Source organism: Furipterus horrens, unplaced genomic scaffold (genome assembly GCF_987537825.1).
Source record: "Furipterus horrens unplaced genomic scaffold, mFurHor1.1.pri manual_scaffold_3, whole genome shotgun sequence".
NCBI lineage: Eukaryota > Metazoa > Chordata > Mammalia > Chiroptera > Furipteridae > Furipterus > Furipterus horrens.
In genome coordinates this window covers 208,530,331-208,551,189 of record NW_028327173.1, presented here as the reverse complement: position 1 = coordinate 208,551,189, position 20,859 = coordinate 208,530,331, and the positions used below count along the sequence as shown (strand labels likewise).

The 20,859-nt window shown below is 55.3% G+C and overlaps 1 protein-coding gene across 2 annotated transcripts in view; it reads left to right on the top strand.

Moving 5' to 3' along the window:
• The window catches only part of BCL11B (BCL11 transcription factor B), an 88,036-nt gene that overhangs the window by 25,376 nt on the left and 41,801 nt on the right, over positions 1-20,859 (top strand). Inside the window, exon 3 of one of the 2 annotated variants that reach the window (XM_090271374.1) lies at positions 12,709-12,921. The exons of the other annotated variant lie outside the window; for it this stretch is intronic. Within the exon in view, the coding sequence (XP_090127500.1) occupies positions 12,709-12,921 (213 nt within the window). The remainder of the gene's footprint in view (positions 1-12,708; positions 12,922-20,859) is intronic. 2 annotated transcript variants of the gene reach the window in all.

Genomic DNA, 20,859 nt, shown 5'->3' with positions numbered 1-20,859 from the left:
CTAAGACTGAAAAGGCAGATTCTCGTCTTTGATTAATATTTATGTTACCAGATTCCTTTGGAGAAAGGAAGAGAAAACACTGGTCACGTGTGTGTTCGAGGGGCCCCGTCCTAGGTCCCTGCAGTTCCTTTGGAAGGATGTCCGTTTTTGGATTTTGAGAAACATGGTGTGTGTGGGGGATAATGGTTCATGTTTTGCTTGGAAGACAGGTGGCATGTGGTTGGCTGAGTGAATGGCTCTTACTCAGAGGAGGGGGCGGCCACCTTAGCTGTTTTCTTTCTTTTGATGATTCAACAGTGATGAAAGTTACTGGTGATTGCTTCCTCTAGTTTTAGGTTGAGGCTGGGGGCAGAGTGGCAGAAGACCACCACCCCCCTTTCTTGTCCTTGGTGTTCACATGGCAGGGTGGGCTGCCTTGTGGTGTGTTGTTCTGTGCTGTGACAAGTCTGCAGGGCACAGGTGACTTGCCTTGCCTTGTTCAGGAGCCACGTGTGGGAGATTTGTTTGGGATTGGGGGATGTTGTCAGCTGAATTATGTTGAAATATATACCATGGAATTGCTAGAAAGAGGGATCCTGGGGAGGCCTCCTTTGGAGGTGTGGGTAAGCATCTTCAGTGTTATTACTTCCCGAAGCCTAGATGTTTTTATAGGATTTTCTAGAAGCGTGGCCTCTCAGAGCAGCGCCTGACCCTGGTGACACCCTTGATCTGTATTTGTTGTTGCTGGGACACAATGGGCCACCTTTGTGCTGAAGCACCGATGCAGAGCGTGGGCAGGCCCTGCCAGTCTCAAGTATGTCTGCTCCTAAATGGCCCAGAGCAATCCGGCTCAGCTTAGTACTTCATCTGTCAAATGGGCTTGTCTGATTGTGTGTGCGCGCCTGCCACCATCCAGGTGTGAGAGCAAACCCTTTCCTAGGAGTGGAGTCCTTGCTGATTTCAGGGACATAAAAGAGGGGACTGTCATTGTACGGTCCCCGGGGGCAGGGTGACTGGTTGGCAAAAGGACAAGGAATCATATAGCTGCTCATGTAGCATGTCACGTTCAAGGGAAGGGGAAGAATTAAGGGATTTGGAGGAGGGGGTGTATAAAGGGGAGGAATTGAATTTTCAATTTAGTGACTTAATAGCAATAAGAAACCCGTCTCTCCCATTCCCGTTCATTTTAGGGACTGCCCCCCCCCCCATCTCCTTGTTCGGGGACTGTCATGTGATTCAGAACCCCACCCCAGAGCGGGTTTGCTGTTCCCCTTGAGCTGAATATACCGGAAAAGGTATCTTCCCTGACCTCTGGGCTGAGGGAGTGCAGCAGACCCGGGTGGGCGAGGAATGCATACAGCAGGCAGCATTTACATGCACAGCCTTGCAGGCGAGGAGGCCACTCGGCACAGACACAGACGGGTGAGACATCCTCGCTTTGCCTTTGCTGCCGCCTCCCGAAGCCAGCAGAACCAGGCATTTGTGCCCACGGCGCGAGCGCACAGCTGGCCGGCTGCTCCGAAATGGTCCCTCCACTGGGGAAACGAGAGGCCCCGCGTGCCCTGCTGGGGCTCCGGCTTCGTTTTTGTTGTTGTTTTTCTTTCGAAGAGGCTTGGATTCTTTTTCTTTTTCTTTTTTCCCCCCAGCAAATGCTGAGTGACCTGAATGGGAGTTTTAATAGGAATCCCCTTTGGCAGGGCCCAGAACCTGTGGTTTAGGCTTGCTACTTAGAAAATACAGATGCTTGCTTTATGGATTTCATTGGTTCACCCCTGCAGGGCCAAGATCTCAGGCTTGAGTCTTGGGGTAGGGGTGGGGGCGTGTGGCCCTCTGCCTTCTCCATGGGGGACCTGAGGGAGCCCTTGTTCCCCAGCATCAGAGCTGGAGTGGGGGGGGGGGGCGGCAGGCAGATCCCTGTAGCCCGTTTGTGCAGGCATGGAGCCAGAGGCTGTCTGGTGTTCCTTAATCGAATACAGATCTCAGTTCCATGTGGGCATGCCAGGATGGGCAGAGAAGGCAGGCGGGGTCCTCCCTCTCCCCCAGGTCTGGTCTTAGAAGCTCCGACCCCCCACCCCCACCTGAGGGGCCTCCATGCCTGTCCCCATACCCAGCCCACATGGTTTGCAAGAAAAAGAAGGGAGGTGGGCGACTGGATCGTGCGACGCCCATGTAAACACTGTTTGTATGAACTGGGTCTTCTCTCTTTTGTTAGTGGCAGCTCGTTAATTAACCAGCAGATTAGTGCAGCCTTCTTTGACACATGCGTGTGTCTGGGGGCAGAAGATTCTTGTTCTCCTAAAACTCTGAACGGAACTGCTCAGGAAGTCCTCGCAGCTGCCACGTCCCCCCTCGGAGCCCGCGGTCCTCCCGGCTTCCCCTTCCCATCCCATCCCCTCCTCCCCAGCCGCCCCCGTCACCTGAGTGGGTGCCTAGTTGCATGGAGGACGGACGCATGAAACACAGCTAAATAAACCGTGTTTATGCTTGGCGCTCGTGGCGGTGAAGAGTCTGTTGGCTGTTTTTACGTCCTTATTTCTAAGCATTTGCTTCCTACCTGTTTTTGAGCTCATGCCCAGAAAGAGTAGTTTTGTCAAATGAGGGTATAATGCCAGCCAGCCAGCCACTCTTGCTGCCAAGGAAGCTGCAGGATTTTGCAAAACAGAATGACGTTTTTTTAGTGACACTGACGCCCCTGCCCCCCACCTCAAAGAAATTAGGATGTAGAATAACGTTATGAAAATGCACGTAGGGAAGAAAAAATATCGCCCCCCCGCCCCCGACACCCCCAAGGCACAGGGGCAGGCGGGGAGCAGGTCTGGAGACAGGTCTCACTTCTGTCCGCACGTGGCAGCTCCAGGGCCAGGAGGCGGCCGGCGGAGACCAGGAGAGGCTGCTTCTGCTTCGGCGGAGAGCTGAGTCAGGCTCCTTCCTCGCAGCCCCGAGACTTAATTTTCTCTGCCATTTTGCATGAGGTGGTGCAAAGATTTTTTTTTTTCTTTCTTTCTTATTTCTGGTTGGTTTTGTGTCTGTTTAGTTTCCGAGGCCTCTTGAAACGGCACTGGCTGGATTCTTTCTCGGAGGTGACAGTCAGACTCTAGTCCCCACCGGGGTTTGGAGCACGTTGGAATCCCGCGACGCTCTCATTGTTTGTAAAAAGAAGAGCCAGGGAGGCGTCCGTTCTGCTGCCTTTTCCCCACTCCATTGTTTTGGGGTGTCTGAAAAGTCATTGTCATGATGGGGTGCTGGGCAGAGAAATATAGCCCAGTATAGCCTGCAGGTTAAAAAATTGTTTTGGTCGGAAAGAACTATTTATTTGTTACTTTATTTTTATTGTTGACACTATTACAGACGTCCCCATTTCCTCCCCTTGTCCCCCCCCCCCGCCCCCCCCCCCCCCGCCCCACTTCCCTGTGGCCATCACCACCCTGTTGTCTGTGTCTATGGGTGATGCATAATGTTCTTTGGCTAATCCCTTCATAAAAATTTTTTTAATGGTTTTGAAAACAAATAAATGCCAGGAGGCAAGGCTTGACGTATCGGGAGTCTTTGCGAGGCTTCTGGAGTGAATTCAGTCTGAGGTCCAGCACATCTGTTTCAAAGACAGCTGAGGAAGAAAAATGACAGCAAAGTCCAAGTCCGCGTGCTGTGATTTCCCCGTTTCTGAGGGGACCACTCTGCGGTAGAAATGCTATTGCCACGGAGGACCCTGCTCCCGGTTGCTGTAATTACATTAAATAGCGGGGTGAACCTCAGCCGAGCGTACACCTCTGCTGCGGTGGCGTCGGGAGCGCGGCTGGATTGAATCGTAAGGAGCGATGTTACTAGAGTTAATGTGCTAACAATCTTTATTAAATTAATCCCGCGAAGTGTTAATTTTTACAAATTTTGTTGAGCACACACTGTACGTCACCGTTGGTGCGTTAGGACATGAAAATGGATTTCACATCAAAAAATAAAGCAAGAAGGTACCTGTCAGCCTGCTCCCTTAGAAGAAAATGTGTGATTTGAGTCGTCAAATGCTGCCTGGGCTGAAAGGCGGGCTCACAATGTGTACATTAAATGCCATCTACATACAGAAAACTCGGGTAAAGGAACGACTTTGTTGGAGGTAATTACAGGCCTGTTCAAAGCTTTAGTGACATTTCAGACTTGGCTTGGAAACATAAAGAGGCCACAGAAAGATTTTGTTCTTATGTGAGGAAAAGCATTGAACCTCAATATTCTATATGTCTGTTAGTAAAAGGTAAAAAGAAATGAAAAGGAAGAAAAAGAATTAACAGTAAAATCCAGGGGAGAATCGGATTCTTTTATTATTATAGTAGGAGAGACCAACATACAACTAAAAACAAAAAATATATATATATTTAAACTATAGCAGGTTCCCCTTTTCTGCAATTTGATTTCTTTTTCTTTCTTTTTTCCCCACCTGCTACTAACCACGTTAAAATTGTATTCTCCTTGCAAAAAGGAGGGCCCCCTGGGGTTGCACGGTCTCTTGCTGCCCAGGTACAACTTTATGGTCTGATCTTTAAAAAAGGGGGTGATGCTGACACCTGGAATTGGGGTCCCTTTTCCTGGCTGCCCCTGGCTTGCGTCATCCCAGTCCCCTCCTTCCTGGGCACCCTGTTTCTTGGTGCTCTTTTTATTGGCTGGGCTGTCTTATTTTCATTCTGCGTTCTCCGGGACTCTCAGTTCAGACTTCCTCCTTCCGTGCGCCAGGCGGCCGAGCCAAAGCTGTGTCTGAGTCCCTGGGAACTACAGCGTCCTGAACTCGCTTTCACACACGATCTCTGAGGGGACCTGATTTTTGACACGTGTCGGGAGTCAGCAAGTCCAGGTCATTCATTCCTCAGATGACAGGCACTGTGGATGCTGCTGGGAAAGAAGAACGTGTCGTTAGACGGAGTCATCTCCTGGTTTATTTCCCTCACGTGACGTGTGACTTCAGTCTTGACTCTGCCCCCTCCCCCCAGCACATGCACACACACACAACTATGGGGAAGTGGGGACATGTCGAAGGGATGCCTGGCCAAGCTGGTCATTGGAGTTTGGCCACCAAGCTCCATCTGGAAAGGGGCCACAGGTTCCTGACCCCAAGTCCCGAGGTCTTCAGGCCTGAAACCCAAATGACTTATCCAGCTTTTTACTTCAGCGTATAGGCTGTGCTTTTCGTCCAGGGGCGTGTCATGAAGGTACGTGTAATGTAGTGTTGGTGGCTCTTAATGCACCCTAAGAGAAACTTGTCGGAAGAGCTCGGATAAGTTGTCTTAGGGCCAAAACTGCTGAAGATGAAGCGGATCAGAAGGCCTGAATTGGGAAAAAGGGGCCATTCCCCCGCCAGGTGTTGGCCCGCTGTTTTGGCTGGTGACATTCAGACACTCTGTCACCTCGTTTGTCCTTGCCTGGGGATGCAAGCAGATGCTGGAGCATGTTTACTTTGCCGATAGATGTGTGTGTGTGTGTATGCACATATGTGTACTCGTGTGTGGTAGGTGCGCAGGTACACACAGTTTTCTCACTAGTGAAACATGGTTTTACTTTCTTGTCCCTGGCCTGCCCTTTCCAGGGTCGGCGGCCCCGATTCAGCGGGCCCTGCCTGCTGAGGTTGCCCTAGGGGACTCATGTCCGTTTCATGTGTGTCCTGAAGCCAGGCTGCGCAGGCCTCCACTTCCGGCTGGGGTCTGAGGCTTCTGTAGTGTGTTCCAGCAGCTCAGAGAGCTCCGGGGGTTTCCCTGGGTGCCCAGCACAGGAACGGAGTGGAAGCATCCTTCATCCTTCACCCTTCCCCTTCCCCTGCGCCGTTCACGGAGGACCGTGTGGACTCACCCTTCCTCCCCAGCAGTGCCTGATATGCCCTCTGCTGCCTCACTGGGAAGGGCCACAGGACGGCTGGGAATTTGTGATGTAACCTCACGGATCCTTGGCTCAGGGTGCGGCAAGGGGACCTGCTGCCCCAGAGGCTTGCATCTTGAGGAAAGTGGGGCTGGCGGCCGGGGACACAGTGCCTTTGGACCTGGTGAGGGGTGTATCCGTGCTCCTGCTTCCAACTGCAGGACGCAGCTGCTGGGAAGGACGTTCCCTTCTCAGGCCTGGCGGAAGGAGGAAAACAGGTTTTGGTGGTGGTGTTGGGGGGCATGCTTGTTCCTGGGCCTCGCCTCTCCCTTTTCAGGGATGCGTTAGATGTGCGTGCTGGGGAGCAAAAGTGGTGGAGGCGGTGATTCACCCTTGACAGATCTCAGTGTGCAGGAGGCGAGGGGCCCAGAGGACGGCGGCCTGGTGTAAGGTGCCGGGAGGGATGTGCTTTTTGCCTCCTGTCGGTGGCCAAGCCGTCTCGAGGAGGTGGGCACGGGAGGATGCTCTGTCGTCCACATAGGGCTGCCGGCGGCACGTGGGGTCTCCGGATGGTCACTGTGGAAGCCCAGAGATGCTCTTGGGGGCCCCTGGCAAGCCCACCTCTCCCCTGCCCCTCCCTCTGTGCCCCCACCCCGAGTGGCCCTCTCTAAGCCCAGCCAGGTCCAGGTGGTGAGGGAGCCCCACCAGTTCTTTCACTGGCATCAGAATCCCTGCTCCCGGCCACCGGAAAGGGCTGTGTTTCCAGCAGGCGGCCCCAGCAAAGGCTGTGGATTCGAACTATGTTTTCACGTCTTCTATGTAACGACCCTGAAGGCAGTCGTCAAACATAGCTGTGCAAACCCTGTGAGACCCCTCTTCCCCTTCCCGTTGCTCCTCTTTTAAAGGATGCTTACACATGCACCCCGCAAACCCCAACCCATGACAACCAGGGCCCCAGAGACTGGTGATGGGTGCCTGACTTAGATTGAGAATTTGGAAGTGGGGAGTGGAACTTGGGGAGCTCCGCCTCCCCACAGAGGACTTCTTGGTTTCCCAGATGCTCTGGTGCCACCAGCTGAGCCTGGGGCACACCACTTACCCTCTGGGCTTGCAGGCTTGCACGTGACCTTCGGTGTTCATGTAAATGCTGGCTTGCATTACCTTTCTGCTTTATTATTCTATATATTTTTATAGTGAAATGAAAAACAAATTCCAGTCTTTGTTGGCTCCCAGAGCTGGGTAATTAAAAACTAAGAAAAAGATGTGAAATAATACCTGTGGATTGAAGGAATTTATTTTTTGAAACCCCCCCTCCCACATAAGACCCCTGTAGCTCTGAGTAACAAAGAAGGTGCCTTAGAATCCTCCTCTCTTCCTGCTGCCTCAGCCACACCCCTGTCTCTACCTTACCCTGCCCCCCCTACTCCCCATCTCCCTGCCAAAAAAAAAGGGCAGGAGAGACAGATGATGGGTTAGGGCTGGGACCTGTCTGTGAGTAACTATGCCGTCTCATATAAGGTGGCACGCCACTTTTTTCAAATAGGAAATTGCCAACATGGATGTCATCGGCTGCTAATTAGATGTATTTTAACTGCGGGATCATTTTATCAGCTAATACCGTTACTCTGTGCTTCCATGGGAAGCATGCTGGAGCTGTTAAAAGAGGAGCCTTCGGCCCTCGCAGACGGCTAATGGAGCCGGCAGTCCGTGAAGGTGCTTTCCGGGGGTGGCAGCTGGGCCCCAGGTGGCTGGCCCTGAGATGGCCAGGCCAGACCCCACGAGGAATCTGAGTCCTTCCAGCTTCTTTCTGTTTTGACCAAGGCTCTAGTTCAGAGGAGGCACTGAACTACTCCCAAATCACACCCTTTTCCCTCTAGGGGGTCACTGTACTCCCCCCACCCCCAGGCAGAAGCAACAAATGACCGGGGGCTGTGTGCGTGCCCACCCCAAACCCGCCGGCCTTGGGTCTTCAAGCCAGAGCTGGCTTCCCTCCCTCTTCTCTCTCTAGCAAACCGGAAAAAGAGCCCTGATTTCCCGGTAGGTGGGGGGGGGTGGGCCGGAATCAGGATAATGATCCTTAAATGTGAGCAAAGCCTTTGACTTCCTGTGATCTCTCCCTCCCTCCCCCTCTCTTCCCGCCCCCAGCCCCTTAACGCAGAGCATTTTCATCATCCTTAAGACCACGTAGCTGGCAAAATATTTAAGCGATCCGCAAGAAATGTTTTTATTTGCCCGCATGCGAATTGGGTTATCTGCCTATCTTGTTTATGAAATTTGGGGCTGCCTTTCCTGCAGCCTGTTTGACTCTCACATCTTTCCCGGCTCCCATTTCCATATTTCTGCGTGCATGTTCTTTGTTAATCACTTGGCAAGCGCTTATTTGAATATTAAAAATTTCTTTAATCATCAAAGGCAGGAGCACAGTCTCATGAATATTCATATTTTTCCCCCTCCTCATTACCCTGCAGTAAAAGCCAAACAGCCATCAATCGCCCTCATTACAGGCTCTGGCGTTTTGATTGGCTGCCGGCTGCCCAGAGCTTTTTATTTTTTTATTTTTCCCCTTCTCCTATGAGCCGTCTTGTACCTGCCAGCAACCAAAAAAAGAAGAAATCAACAACGCAAGAATAAATTTCTCCGGTTGAAAAACAACTTTGCAAACTTGTCAAACCGTCCTCGTGGCTGGCTTGCCGCCACAGCGACCACCAGCACAACCTGCGCCCCTAAAAAACAAATAAAGATCCAGGGGGAAAAATAGGGGGGGGGAGGGGGGAGGGGGAGCGGAGGAATTAAATAAATAAATAAAGAGGGAGAAACTTGAGCCTCAGCGATGAATATTTGTCAAGAGAGTTGACGTAAGTTTCATCTGCATAATGACTTTGTACTTCTGCATTAATAAAATTTGCATATGAAGCCATGTTAATTACTCCTGATCATGCTTTTTGCATTCATGCATAGTAATTTTCTCCGACTTGTGAGAATTAATGTCTTGGCATGGGGGGAGGGGGGCCGCTGGGATTGTCAGGTTGTCTTGCCCGTGGTCCTCACTCCCAGGCGTGGGCTCCCTGTCTCTCGCCCTCCTGGATCTATGACTCATTTCTGCACTCCCAGTAGGGGTTCTTGGCTCTAAAAAAAAAAATGTATCCATTGAAAGGCACCGGTAGGGAGAAATATATACATCTGCACGGAGTAGCCCAGCGCCCCTTGCCGGGCTGGGAGTCTCGCGCGGGAGGGGATGCCCGAGGAGTCAGCCCCGGGCAAGCATCCCGTCCCTCGGAAAACCAGGCTGGGGCTTTTCCAGGCGCGTTTTTGTGTCTGCCCGCCGGGGGTGTGGGCGTGTTCGCTGGGCACCGCGCATGTGTGCGGCGCGGAGCCGGGCCATCTGCAGGGCCCTCCGGGAGGGGAACGGCTCACAGACCCGCGCGGAATGGAGGCAGTAAAAAGGACCTTACAGCCTCCTTTGGAGCCTCAGAATTGCATTTTTTTGTTTTTTTTTGCGGGGGGGGGGGGTGTCATGTTTGGACTTTTCTGTACCTCTTTGTACAGCATGCCTCAGTTTCCCTAGATATGATGGTGTGTGTGTGTGTGTGTGTGTTCATATTACCGACCCCCTGGGGAGGCTGCTGGGCTTAGATGAGATCATATACGTATTCACTGTTTATTTCCTTTTTCCCAGTGAAAGTGAACTCCCATGATAAGGAATCCAGCCAGCCAGTGGTTTATTTTTAAGCCACCTGGATCGCGGTAAAGCCGGAATGGCGTCTTGGCGTCCCTCCGCCACACACTGCCACGCACGCGCGTCTGCTGCAATTTCGGAGGGGGGCCCGCCCCCCAGACCTCCAAAGAAAGTGATTTTTTTTTTTTTTTTTTGCAGGAATGCCCTGCAGGGCTTCATAGGGCGCCCTTCATAGGGGGTAGGGAAAGTTCCAGAATGGAAAACGAGTGAATGATGGTGATCACTTATTGAATGTTTGCCGGACGCTTGGCTCTGGCCAGGTGTGTCCCGACCTTGCTTTACAGGCAGGGCTCTGAGAAGGTGTCTCCCCTGGGTCCCAGGGCCAGGACGTGGCAGAGGAGACATTCAACCCCAGACCTCTGGCTCCAAGGCTGCATCTGAGCTCCCGGCTTCCTCTGCGCGAGCCCGTCTCCCCTCACAGGCTGTGAGGTCCCCTGTCAAGCATCCTGGATTCCCTGGCTGCACTCTTCGAGGGAGGTGGGGAGGTGGCCCGGGACAGGCACTGAGGCCAGAGGCAGTCCTCACCTTGGCCTTTAAAAAAAAACATCTAGATAAAATTCACCTAACATAAAATTCACCATTTTAACCATTTTAAGGTGTCCAGTCAGTGGCCTTGAGTATATTCACAGTGTTGGGTGACCAGCGCCACGATCTAATGTGGGAACATTGTCACCACAAAAGAACCCCCCTGCCCAGGAGCCCTCTCACCGCCCACCCCCTGCCCCTCCTCTGTGTCCTGTCTCTGGATTGGCCTGTTCTGGACTCTTCTTACACATACAATAGGGGGCTTCTTTCAGTTCAGCACCTTGGGCTTTGGCAGTAGCTTCAGAAGAGGATTTCTGGAGTTCCACCCTTGGGCAGGCTGAAGCTGCTCGGCCCGCAAACTCCGCCAGAGCAGAGGGTCCTCCGAGAACCCCCTGAGGGTCTTCTGCAAGCAGTTTAGGCCTGGGAGCCCCTCACCCTTGCTGGCCCCATCCCTGCCTCCATTGAGTGGGTCCCTGGAGCAGGTGGACTTCAGCAAGATGAGGTGTGGAAGCCCCTCCAGGGGCGGCCCAGCCCCCCACCCCACCGTGAGCTGGGGATGACTTTGCTTTGACCGGCTCTGGCCTAAGCCCAACCTTTGCAGAAGGAGAAGGTGGTGCTGGACCTGCCCTGCGTGCGGGCCTTCCTTCCAACCACAGAGACACAGGTTCTGATCCCTGTGCTTGCTTTTGGCGCGGACAATGTCGCCAGGCCCGGGGGCACCTGCTGGTTTTCTTAACCCTGATAAATGCTGGTGGCTATGTTGTGGCCTCACCCAGAACCTGCAAGCCCACCTGGGTTTGCGCTTTTGCAATCTCTGACGGCCTGACTGAGACCACAGATGCTCAGGCTTCCCCCATACCCTACGCCCCCCCCTCAGGATCCTGGGGCGCCCTGGTCGCTCCACTGCAGCTGCAGCCTCAGGTGGGAAGCAAGGCACATCCAGGTTTTGGAGACACACCTGGGCTCAAGTTCCCTGAGCCTCAGTCTCCCCGCTATGGAACAGGGATGGCCTTCCCTGCCGAGTGGAGTGGTTGTGATGGGCGTTCAGCAGAAAACCCCTTCACAGTCAGGGATGATCCAGAGCCTTCCGTGGTGTGTAAGTGGGGCCTCCATAGTGGACAGGGTCAAGTGTGCAGTGTCCAGAGGGTTTCAGGTCAGGACTGGCCAGGGCAGGCTTCTGGAAGGAGACAGGGGACACTGGCCTCAAATGCTGACCTTCCTTGGGGGCCTGCCTTCAATCTGGGGCCTTGCCTTCTGCTCAGCATCTTGCTTATGGGGTCCTTGGCCATGTCCTTCCTGGGCCTTTGGCTCAGAAACATCTCGGACCCTGGGCCTAGCCTAGTAGGGGATCTTCCTGGGCTCAGAGGGGCCCAAGTGGGTGGTGTTAGCTTTGGCCCGCTGGCAGGACATTTGCAGGTCTTCTTAAATGCCCCGATGCCCCCAGTCCTGGGTAACAGAGGAAGAACCCTGGTTCGGAGGCAGGTAGCCAGGGTTTGGTGGGGTTGCTGCTTGTGTGCGAAGCTTTGCGTAGGCACATTGTCAGTTTCCTTGTCTGGGCAATGGCATCGTGAGCCCCGCCCCATGGCATCCTGGGAAACCCGCCAAAGGTGAACACCGTGACTCCTGGCTCACAGTGGGTCCGCAGGGCCCTGTGGCTCTTCTGGGTGGGGGATCCCGTGTGGGACCGTGGCCTGGGTGGATACCCGCCGCCTGCAGGCCTGCATGGGGTGGTGAGCAGTGTCGGGTGGCCTCCCGGGCAGAGCCGGCCCAGGGCCCAGCTGCCTGTCGTCTTGTTGATGTTTTCTTTCTGTCTCTCTGATGCTTCCCCGCTCAATTATTTACCCAGGGAATTTGGGCTTCTTCACTTGTGGTTTTGGCAAGGGCTTCACACAAATGTTTTGCCCTGGTGGTCTCTTAGCCATTTAAGATAAACGGTCAAATCAAATGCAGGCTGTGCCGGGGAGCCGAGGCGAGGCTGGCCCCTGGCCCTGCGTCATGGCCGTCAGACTGGGGAGGCGTTGGGAGGGGTGCTGAGCAGTGCCAGGGGTTTCTTGGGTGGGGGGGCGGCGGGGAGGGCATTCAAAGCCTTCTCAAAGGCCGCGGGGCTTGGGTTGCTGAGGAGGACCGTGGGCAGGGGAGAGGCACCAGCTGGCCGTTCGCCAGGCTGGAGGTTAACCCGGCCCCCCGCCCCCACCCCCGGCCCTCCGAAGTGGGCGGGAGGTGTCCCAGGCCTGTGCAAATAGCCCATCCCGACAGGGCAAACAGCAGTGGCCAGGACTTTCCCAGAGGGGGGTGGCCCCGATTTTTGGGAACAGATGCCCCAATGGAGCCTGCTCCACAACCCTTCAGAAGCCCTCCCCTGCCATGGGGCACCTACTTGGGAGTGGGCACCCCGACAGCTCCCTGCATTAGGCCCCCAGGGATGAGAGTCTGGCCCCGAGACAGCCCAGCCTGGCAGCTGTGGAGAAGTAGCCCCCCTCAGGCCCCCGCCTGTGCCCCGGCGGTCTTCCCTGCGGGGCCTGGCACCCTGGCGGGGCGGCCTGCAGCGCTCTGCCCTGGGCCCCTGCTCCGCACCCTGAGCCCCGTGTCCAGGCCAGGGCCCGACTGACCAGTCTTTTCTATTGTTTTTTCTCCAGGGCCGTGCAGGCCTGCCCAGCTGCCAGCGATGGCCCCCATAGCTGCCTCCTCCCACCCACACACATCGGTGATCACCTCACCTCTGCGCGCCCTGGGCGCTCTGCCGCCCTGCTTCCCCCTGCCCTGCTGCAGCGCGCGCCCGCTCTCGGGCGACGGGACTCAGGGTGAGGGGCACACGGAGGCTCCTTTTGGATGTCAGTGTCAGTTGTCAGGTAACAGACGCCGCGGTGGGGGGCGGGCCCCCGGGGGTGGCGGGTTGCGCCCCGGCAGAGCTCCCTGCTGCCCCTCCCAGGTGGGCCGGGGCGAGGTGGGGACTCAAGGGGGCCGTGCAGCCCCTGCCCCCAAAGGCAGTTTTGGGGGGCGCCAGGGGAAGTGGTGAAGGATGCCAATGGAACTGAGCACCAGTGCCCCGGTCCCCATGGGTCGGGAGGTCCCCCCACGCCTCCGCCCATTCTGAGAGTCTCCCAGGAGGGCCCCCCCCCCATCCTCCAAATTCTATCTCTTTGGGATGTTTAGCTAAAGCTTAATTGGATAACGCTTAACATCTGAGGTTTTCTTCTGCCACCCCCTCCCCCTCCCCAGCCCCTGCCCACGCCCCTCCCCCCACCCGCCCCCAAACTCGGCCAGAAGATTCTGTGGTTGTCTGTGTACATTGCTGAGCCGTCCGAAATGCAGTTCCTCTTTGTGAGAATGTGTTGCCCATCGACTCTGAGGAAACAGTGACTCTAAGGGGGCCTTTCAGGAGGAGGCGTGACGCCTTGTGGGGTGTGTGTGCGGGTTGGGGCAGGGCCATGTGTTCACCTGAGGGGCTGAGCACCTACTGTGTGCCCGGCTTCTGGTTGGTGTGACCGCCCATTTCACAGATGGGCATACACGGGCTGTGAGGTGATGCAACCTGTCCCCAAATAGAACCCCTGCCTGAAACCCCGGGAATGTGTGGGGGCAGGGACCTCTCATCCCGGCCTCTCCTGCCCACGTTCTTGGCGGGGCCTGCCCGGTGGGAAGCGCACTGAGGCCACAGGAGCCCGATGTGGCAGGCGCCAGGTGGTGGCGAGCACCCTGTCTGGTTTCCAGGCAGGGGCCGGGAGAGGAGAGGCTGGGTGCGGGCTGGGCCACCCTGCAGGATTGCTCTTGACTTGGGTGGTAAAAGGAAAATGATTTCTCTGGGGCCGGATTTGCTTTTGGTTGAAGCTATCTTGAAGGAGCGTCCCTTTCGGGCCACGGCTCTGCAAAGGGCCACAGGCAGTCCCAGCTCCAGGGCCAAGAGCTCTCTGGGCCTTGCTGCGCCTGCAGCCTGCAGCATCCTCGGAGGACAGACGGTGACATCAGACGTGCCGGGCTTATGCTTCGAGTGCACAAAGCAAAGATGAAATCACCTGGGAGGGGGCTGCAAAGAAGCTGGGCCGGCCCGGTCTCCAGGGTGACTGGGGCTCCTGTCCGGGCTCCAGTCCCGGCTCCCCAGGCCTGTGCCCTGGCCCCTGCTCGCTGGGCGGCGGGTGCCTGCTCTGTCTGGGCTGCTGCCCTGTTCTCATGGCTTCCTGTAATTAGTGCTGCAGCCCCGCTCGAGGGGGGAGGCGGGGCTGAGCTATCAAAGATCAGCCCTAGTGTTTATGACTGGACTCGGCCAAGTTCTGCGGTACAGACACACGATCTCCCTGGCGCTGGGGGCGTCGCTCACCCTTTTCTGCTGGCTCTGGCTCTGCCTAGAAGCCACTGTGCTGGGCAGAGTCTGTTCCGCCTGCATTTTGCAGGTGGGGAAGTCAAGGCACGGGCAGGGTGAGTGGCTGGGCCAAGGCTGGGGACCTGGACAAGCCACCCCTCCCACCGAGCCACATGCCCCTGTGTACATCCAGGGGACGTTCCTCACACACCCGCTCTCAGCCAGTGTGACCCACTTCTTTACAAGGACTGTGTCTTGAGGGCCTACTGTGTGCTCCCTTCTGCTAGGCATTTTGTGTTCATTCTTGATTTTACTCCTCACAGCAATCTTAGGAGGTAATTCCCTCCCCACCGGACAGATGAGAGGATGAAGCTCAGAGACACTGAGGTCTCACAGCTCTCATTGACTCACTCACTCACTCACTCACTCACTCATTCACTCATTCACTCACTCATTCATTCACTCACTCATTCATTCATTCACTCATTCACTAACTCATTCATTCACTCATTCACTAACTCATTCATTCACTCACTCATTCATTCACTCATTCATTCATTCACTCACTCATTCACTAACTCATTCATTCACTCACTCACTCATTCATTCATTCACTCACTCATTCACTCACTCATTCATTCATTCACTCACTCATTCACTCACTCACTCATTCATTTGTTCACTCCTTCACTCACTCACTCATCTATTTGTCCACGAAAAGCACCTAGTTTGGAGACACCGTGCAACCAATGCAGAGTCAGGCACATGGGCCCCTGCCTAGCTCGCAGCCTGGTGGTGTGGGGAGAGGCAGGAAGCGGGGCCTGTGCACCTGTAAGGAGGACCCTTTGAAGGGGCTGGAGGAGCAGAGGTGGGATTGGTCCTGCGCTGCTCATCCAGCACCTGTTCCATCTTTGACGCTGGCTCCTCTGGCTTGGAGGCCTTTTTGGGTTCCACACCTTGATGCTGAAGGGGCTCAGAGCCGGGGAGCAGCCCCCACACTTGATGGCCATGTGGTGTCTGTGCCTGGGGTCCCTGGGACCTCTCGTCCTGACCCTCCAGGGGCACCACGCCGATTCCCAGCACTGTCCCCTTTCACCGCTGGGTCCCCGTTAAGCAGCCTGTGTCAGGTCGCGCCGCTGTGTTTTCTGATCAGTTTCAATACCTGAAAATGTCTTGTTCCAGTGGTTCCGGTCCCTTTGTGGCTTCTGTCCCTGGCAGTGGGCTGGCTGTTTGCTTCCGTGTTTTTAGTGCCTGTTTAATGAGTAGTTGGGATGGAGTCATTACCACCCCGGGAACTGGTGAGGAAGAAGCAGGCCTGTGTGCAGGTGGGAAGGGGCCGCTGTCCTCACTTTGTCTTGTTCCTTTTTGGATCAGGACACACCAAACCGCTCTCTTCAAATTACTGTGGAAAACCCCATGCATCCGTGTGTGGCACAGGTTAATTGCATGCCCGGGAATGCGTTCTCGGCTATTTATAGAAGGGTGTGATTTCATGGGGGTGGAAACCACACAGGTATGTGCATGTGTACCTGTCGGGCTTGCAGCACCCCAAACAGCCCCGCCTCCCAGGCCCCCAACCCAGACCTCCTCTGGATGGTCACGGTGGGAGAAGGGACTGATCTTGGAGCCCTGCCCGCCCTTTGCTTTTTGAGTCTGCTGAAACAGTGGGCCGCGGAGTCCAGGCATTCCTAGAAAATGAAGTTCCTTCCTGAGAAATTCCATGCAGGGACTTCTCCAGCCTCCTGTGGAGTCCAGAGGTTCGGGCTGTGGTCCTGGCCCTTACTCTACCTGGCTGGTGACCTTGGACAAGTCATCCCCCTTCTCCAGGCCTGAGTTTCTCCTTCTTTAAAGAATATACACACATACATACTTATACGAGTGTATCTGTGATACGTATGTAAAATTTAAAAACGAGGCTCTGTGTATTGATCTCTGAAATAAGTCATAGGGGTCTGTTTTGATGACTGAGTTCCCGTGGATGGCTGGGCAGGGGCGGGATGTTCAGAGAAGAGTTTGAAAACCACTGGGCTTTGGCCTGCACCTGTCCCCGTTCTGAGGCTTCTGCGATTCAGAGGCAGACATCAGTGTGTATCCGCCTCTGGGTGAAGGCTGATCTCTCTTGTATAACTGTGTGGCCCTGGACAAGGCATTTCCTTCCCTCTTCCTCAGTAACCCTCCCTCCCTCGCCGCCGTGTGCCGCCCCGTAACCTGGGGGTCATGGTGGTTTAAGCTTTGGAGGGTTGTGCTGAGGATCGACGGCGGACCTATGCCAGGTGCTGAGAGCGAGGCCCCGCGCTGAGCCCCGTAGACATCATGATTCAGGCGCGAGTGGAACGGGAGTCACAGCCTCACATCGTTCATGTCTGGCGCTGTGTGGACTCTGACTTCCAGCTGGATGCGGAGTTTCCGTTCTGAAAGGCATTTCCCCTCTCCGCCGGCTCAGATCCTGTACCAGCATCAGGATGTAGAAAAGGAATCGAGAGACATCACTGCATATTTAAAAGCCGCAAATAGTCATCAGTCATATTGACGAATACGTGAGCTTGGTGAAGTTCAAGGCCTCCCGCAAGAACACACAGGACCTGAGCTTGGGGAAGTGGAAGTGTTTGGATTTAACAGAAGGAGTCAGTGGACGTCAGTAGCGTCTGCTGAAATCACAGCGTCATCCTGCAAAGTTAAATTCAATTTACTTTCCTCCTGAAAGTGCGCTTGCTGTGTTATTTAACTAGTCTGGGGTTTCTTGGCTTGGGTTAAAGGCACAATAAAGATAAAAGAATACCTGTAAGTAAATAGTAGGGTTTAACAGTAGAATCTCTCGTTTTCTCCTCCTTCAATTATGTGCCCGTGTTCATTCCGTGTTGGTTTTTATAACCGGAGCCGTCCAATGGGACGCTGCGGATCAGACCACCCTGGCTGTGGAAGCTTGGTGCAATTAATACAGCCTGTCTGGAAAGTGGCCTTATTTCTGGAAGTTTTATGTTAATGATATGGTCTGTGCTTTGCACATTTCATACCAGAACAAGAAGCAAGCTGTAGTTTCATTCTGGACTGGGTTTGATTAACACCGGAGAATCAGTGGGAAGCCAAGGGGTGCTGCGGGCCGGGATGGCAGTGCCCACCCTGCGCCCCCCGGCGTGCTGCCTCGGTGCTGGCGACGGGCGCCCCAGGGGGTGCGAGGGCCTTCATGGAGACTCTGGAGGGAGGGGTGAGTATGGGGTGAAGAGGGAGAGGTGTGCGCGTGGCGAGCGTGCGTGGACAGAGGCGCCCTCAGCGGGGGAGGGGCCGAGACAGGCCCTTGTGTTTCCCTTTGCGGAGTTGTTTGTGGGTGGGTTGTCTGGGCCCACCAGGTCCCAGGGTCAACCGGGGTTGGCTTGCTGTAGAAGAAGGGCTCTCTGGGGAGTTATTAAAAATTTAGAGTCATCTACGCCTTGTGATGTCTGCATCCCCAAAAGGGCCGGGCTCCTACGGATGCCACCCAGCGGGGACTTCTGCACACTGTCCCTGGATTCTGCTCCCATGTCTGTCTGCTTCTGGGATCACACCACCCCGCACCCCCTGCCTTTAGAACACGTAATCGGAGAAAGTGCTGGGAGCAGCTGTGGAGAGCTGCCAGGCCCCCGGGAGGCAGCAAGCCGCCTCTCGGGGCTGGTGGAGGTGGCCGAGGGCGTGAGCGCGTGGGTGAGCTCCAGAGAAGTCTCCTGTCTGATAGAGCCTGGAAGTCGCATCTCCGGCACCAGTGGGGGCTGAAGTCGCTGGGAAGGAAGGGGGGCCAGGAGAGGGGCTGATGCTGCGCATGGGGCGGGGGCACAGGGGCACCTACCGGGGTGACTGTCCTGCGATAAAAGGGGTCTCAGCAACGTCCAGACGGAGACCTGCAGCCAAGCCAGATCCCACCCCACTCTGCGAGCCGTTCTGAAGGCAGAGCTAAATCAAAGAATTCTGTTCAAATTCATACAAGATGTTGCTGTTTTTCCTGCTCTGACAGGAGAGGCATTTGGAAGTGCAGTTTCTTTCCTTTTTTCTTTTTTTTTTTTAATAGCTGTCTTAAAAAGGAGTTTGGCTGTTTAGCACAGCTGGTGCTCATTACATTATGCACTGGCAATAAAATAGCATGTGTAATTAATTTTTAATGCAGCCTGGATGCAGCACTTGAAAGCAGTTAGTGGATGGGAATAACCAGCACTGGCCACCGACACCAGAGACCTCAGGGCTAGGCCGCCACGTTCTGACGCTCCGAAGGGAACCTGAATGTGGTTGGGGCGGCCGGGACCCTCCACGTGGGGCCCAGCAGCCCGGGGTCCGGGTCTCCTCTGTGGCCTGAAGACCTGAATAAGCTCTAACCATCTAGGATCCGGGGTCCCTGAGGGATCATCTCACCCAACTCCTTCCTTACGAGACAGGGAAGCTGAGGCAGGGAGTGGGGAAGAGGGCACGAGGCGTGTGTGACCGAGCAGACCCGGATCGCAGCCGCAGGCTCTGCCCACGGGACCACACTGCCCCGCCTGCGTTCGTATTGAAAACGGGTGAAGGAAACGCATCTGGCCGAGGCCCCGTGAAACGTGCAGCTGGGTTGGGCAGAGGTCGCGCGCTTGCGTTGGGGAGCCCTGCGCGTTTAACCTCTTGGACCCTCAGTTCTGCCGTTGGCCATGGGAACACGCTTCCGAGTGTCCTTGGTGTGGGACGTTCTGTGGTCGTGCTGTGACTGCTGGCCGCCCCCTCTCTTCTCAGCGCTCTGTGGCGTGGACGCCGGCCTGAAGCGAAATGTCACCGTGGACACGTGTTGGCGGGAGAGCGGCAGGCGCTGTGGGGAGCTCCAGAGCGGGGACCGAGCTTGCTGCTTGTTCTCCGGGGCCATGGCTGTGATTCTGGGACCCTGGCTAGCCTCTGCCTTTCTGCTAGCCTCACTAGAACTCCCTGCCCATCATCCCTGCCCTGGAGGGTCCACTGACCGGCTCCTGGCTGGACGTGACCACAGCAGGTCCCCAGCACGTGGCGCAGCAGAGGCAAAGGGGAGTCTGAGGGGCAGGAAGGAGGAAGTTGCTGCTGAAAAGCCTTCAGGACAAGGACGGCGGCTTCCAATGAGGACGTGGCCGCCATCTCTTTGAAAGTCTCCTGCCAGGGAGGTTTCCTTAGTGGGAATGAAAGGGGAGGGAGGCCCAGCGCTGTCACTGCTTCTGTGACTTGCTGCTGTATTCTAAAGGGCCTACTATGTGCCAGGAGTGTCCTAGGCACTTTGCACACTTTTCTCAGGTACCGTATCGTCGTAATGGCCCTAAGAAGAGGTAGCCTTCCACCTTTTGCTCCTCAGGATACTAGGGCTCAGAGAGGCCAACAATGTCCCGGCATCACACGGCACACAAGTAGGGGGACTGAGATTTGGACTCAGGTCCTGGGAACCTGGAGTCATGCTCACAGCTCTGTCTCCAGCTTCCCATCAGGCTGCATGGTGCTCAGGTGCGGGCAACAGGAAGCAGCCTGGGCTGGGAGACCTGCACGGGTCCCCCAGCTCTTCCTTCATTCACTGGCCACACTGGTGCCTGAGCGTGGACTAGACCCAGGGGTCTGGAAATGAGCTCAGCGGGGTCCTTGTCCTAGAGGAGCTCTCGTGGTGGTATGGGCTGCACAGCGAACATGGGATACATGTCCTGGGATGCCTGCCGTTCTTGGCTTAAGACAAATTGAAGGACTGGGCTTATGGGATCTGGGAGGACCCAGGATGTAGAGGGGTTTTCCTGCTGGGGAAGGTGAGGCTGGAGGCGGGGACAGACTTCTTCCAGTGCATGGGTCAGTGACAGATATGTACGTGGGTATCTTCTAGGATGGTTCCCGCTGGCCAGTCCAGCTTCCATTAGCTCTAGGTGGCCTCTGAGGGGTCTCAGTTGTTAACGACTTAAGGGGACACACAGTGATGACCCTCAGACCACCAGCAGGAAGTTATGACTTTGAAGGAGAGGCCTGGGGCGTGGGAAAAGATCTTCTCATCACATTGCCCTCAAATTGAATTTCTGGGGTCTGGCTGGGAGGCAGGGCCATGACTGCTGGCCCCATGCCAGCTGTCAGGCCCAAGTGTGTCCCTGCCTCGGTCTCCCCGGTGCCTGGGCAGGCCCAGCCCTGAGGTGCCCAGGAGACGCTGGGGAGCAGTGAAGACCCAGAAGAGGTCATGTTCACATCTGGGAGGGGAAGCAGAACAAGCTCATAAGACGCCGCTTGTGCCTTTTCATTTTTTGAGTCCTGTCCCCTAGAAACAATTTCTCTTCGCTCGAGAGAAACCAGCTGTTGTCATTCTTAAATGCTCGAGGTGCTGGCTGTCATTTCTTTGGTGCGGGAACAAAATGTACTTGTCTTTTCAAACCCGAGGGCTGGGCAGGGCAGAGGGACCGTGTACTGTGCATATTTCACAATCAGGCTGAAATAGTCTAAACCATGAAATATCGTTTATCCAAACATACCCAAGGCTGGCCAAGTGAATCTAAAAAGCAGTGGAAGAAAC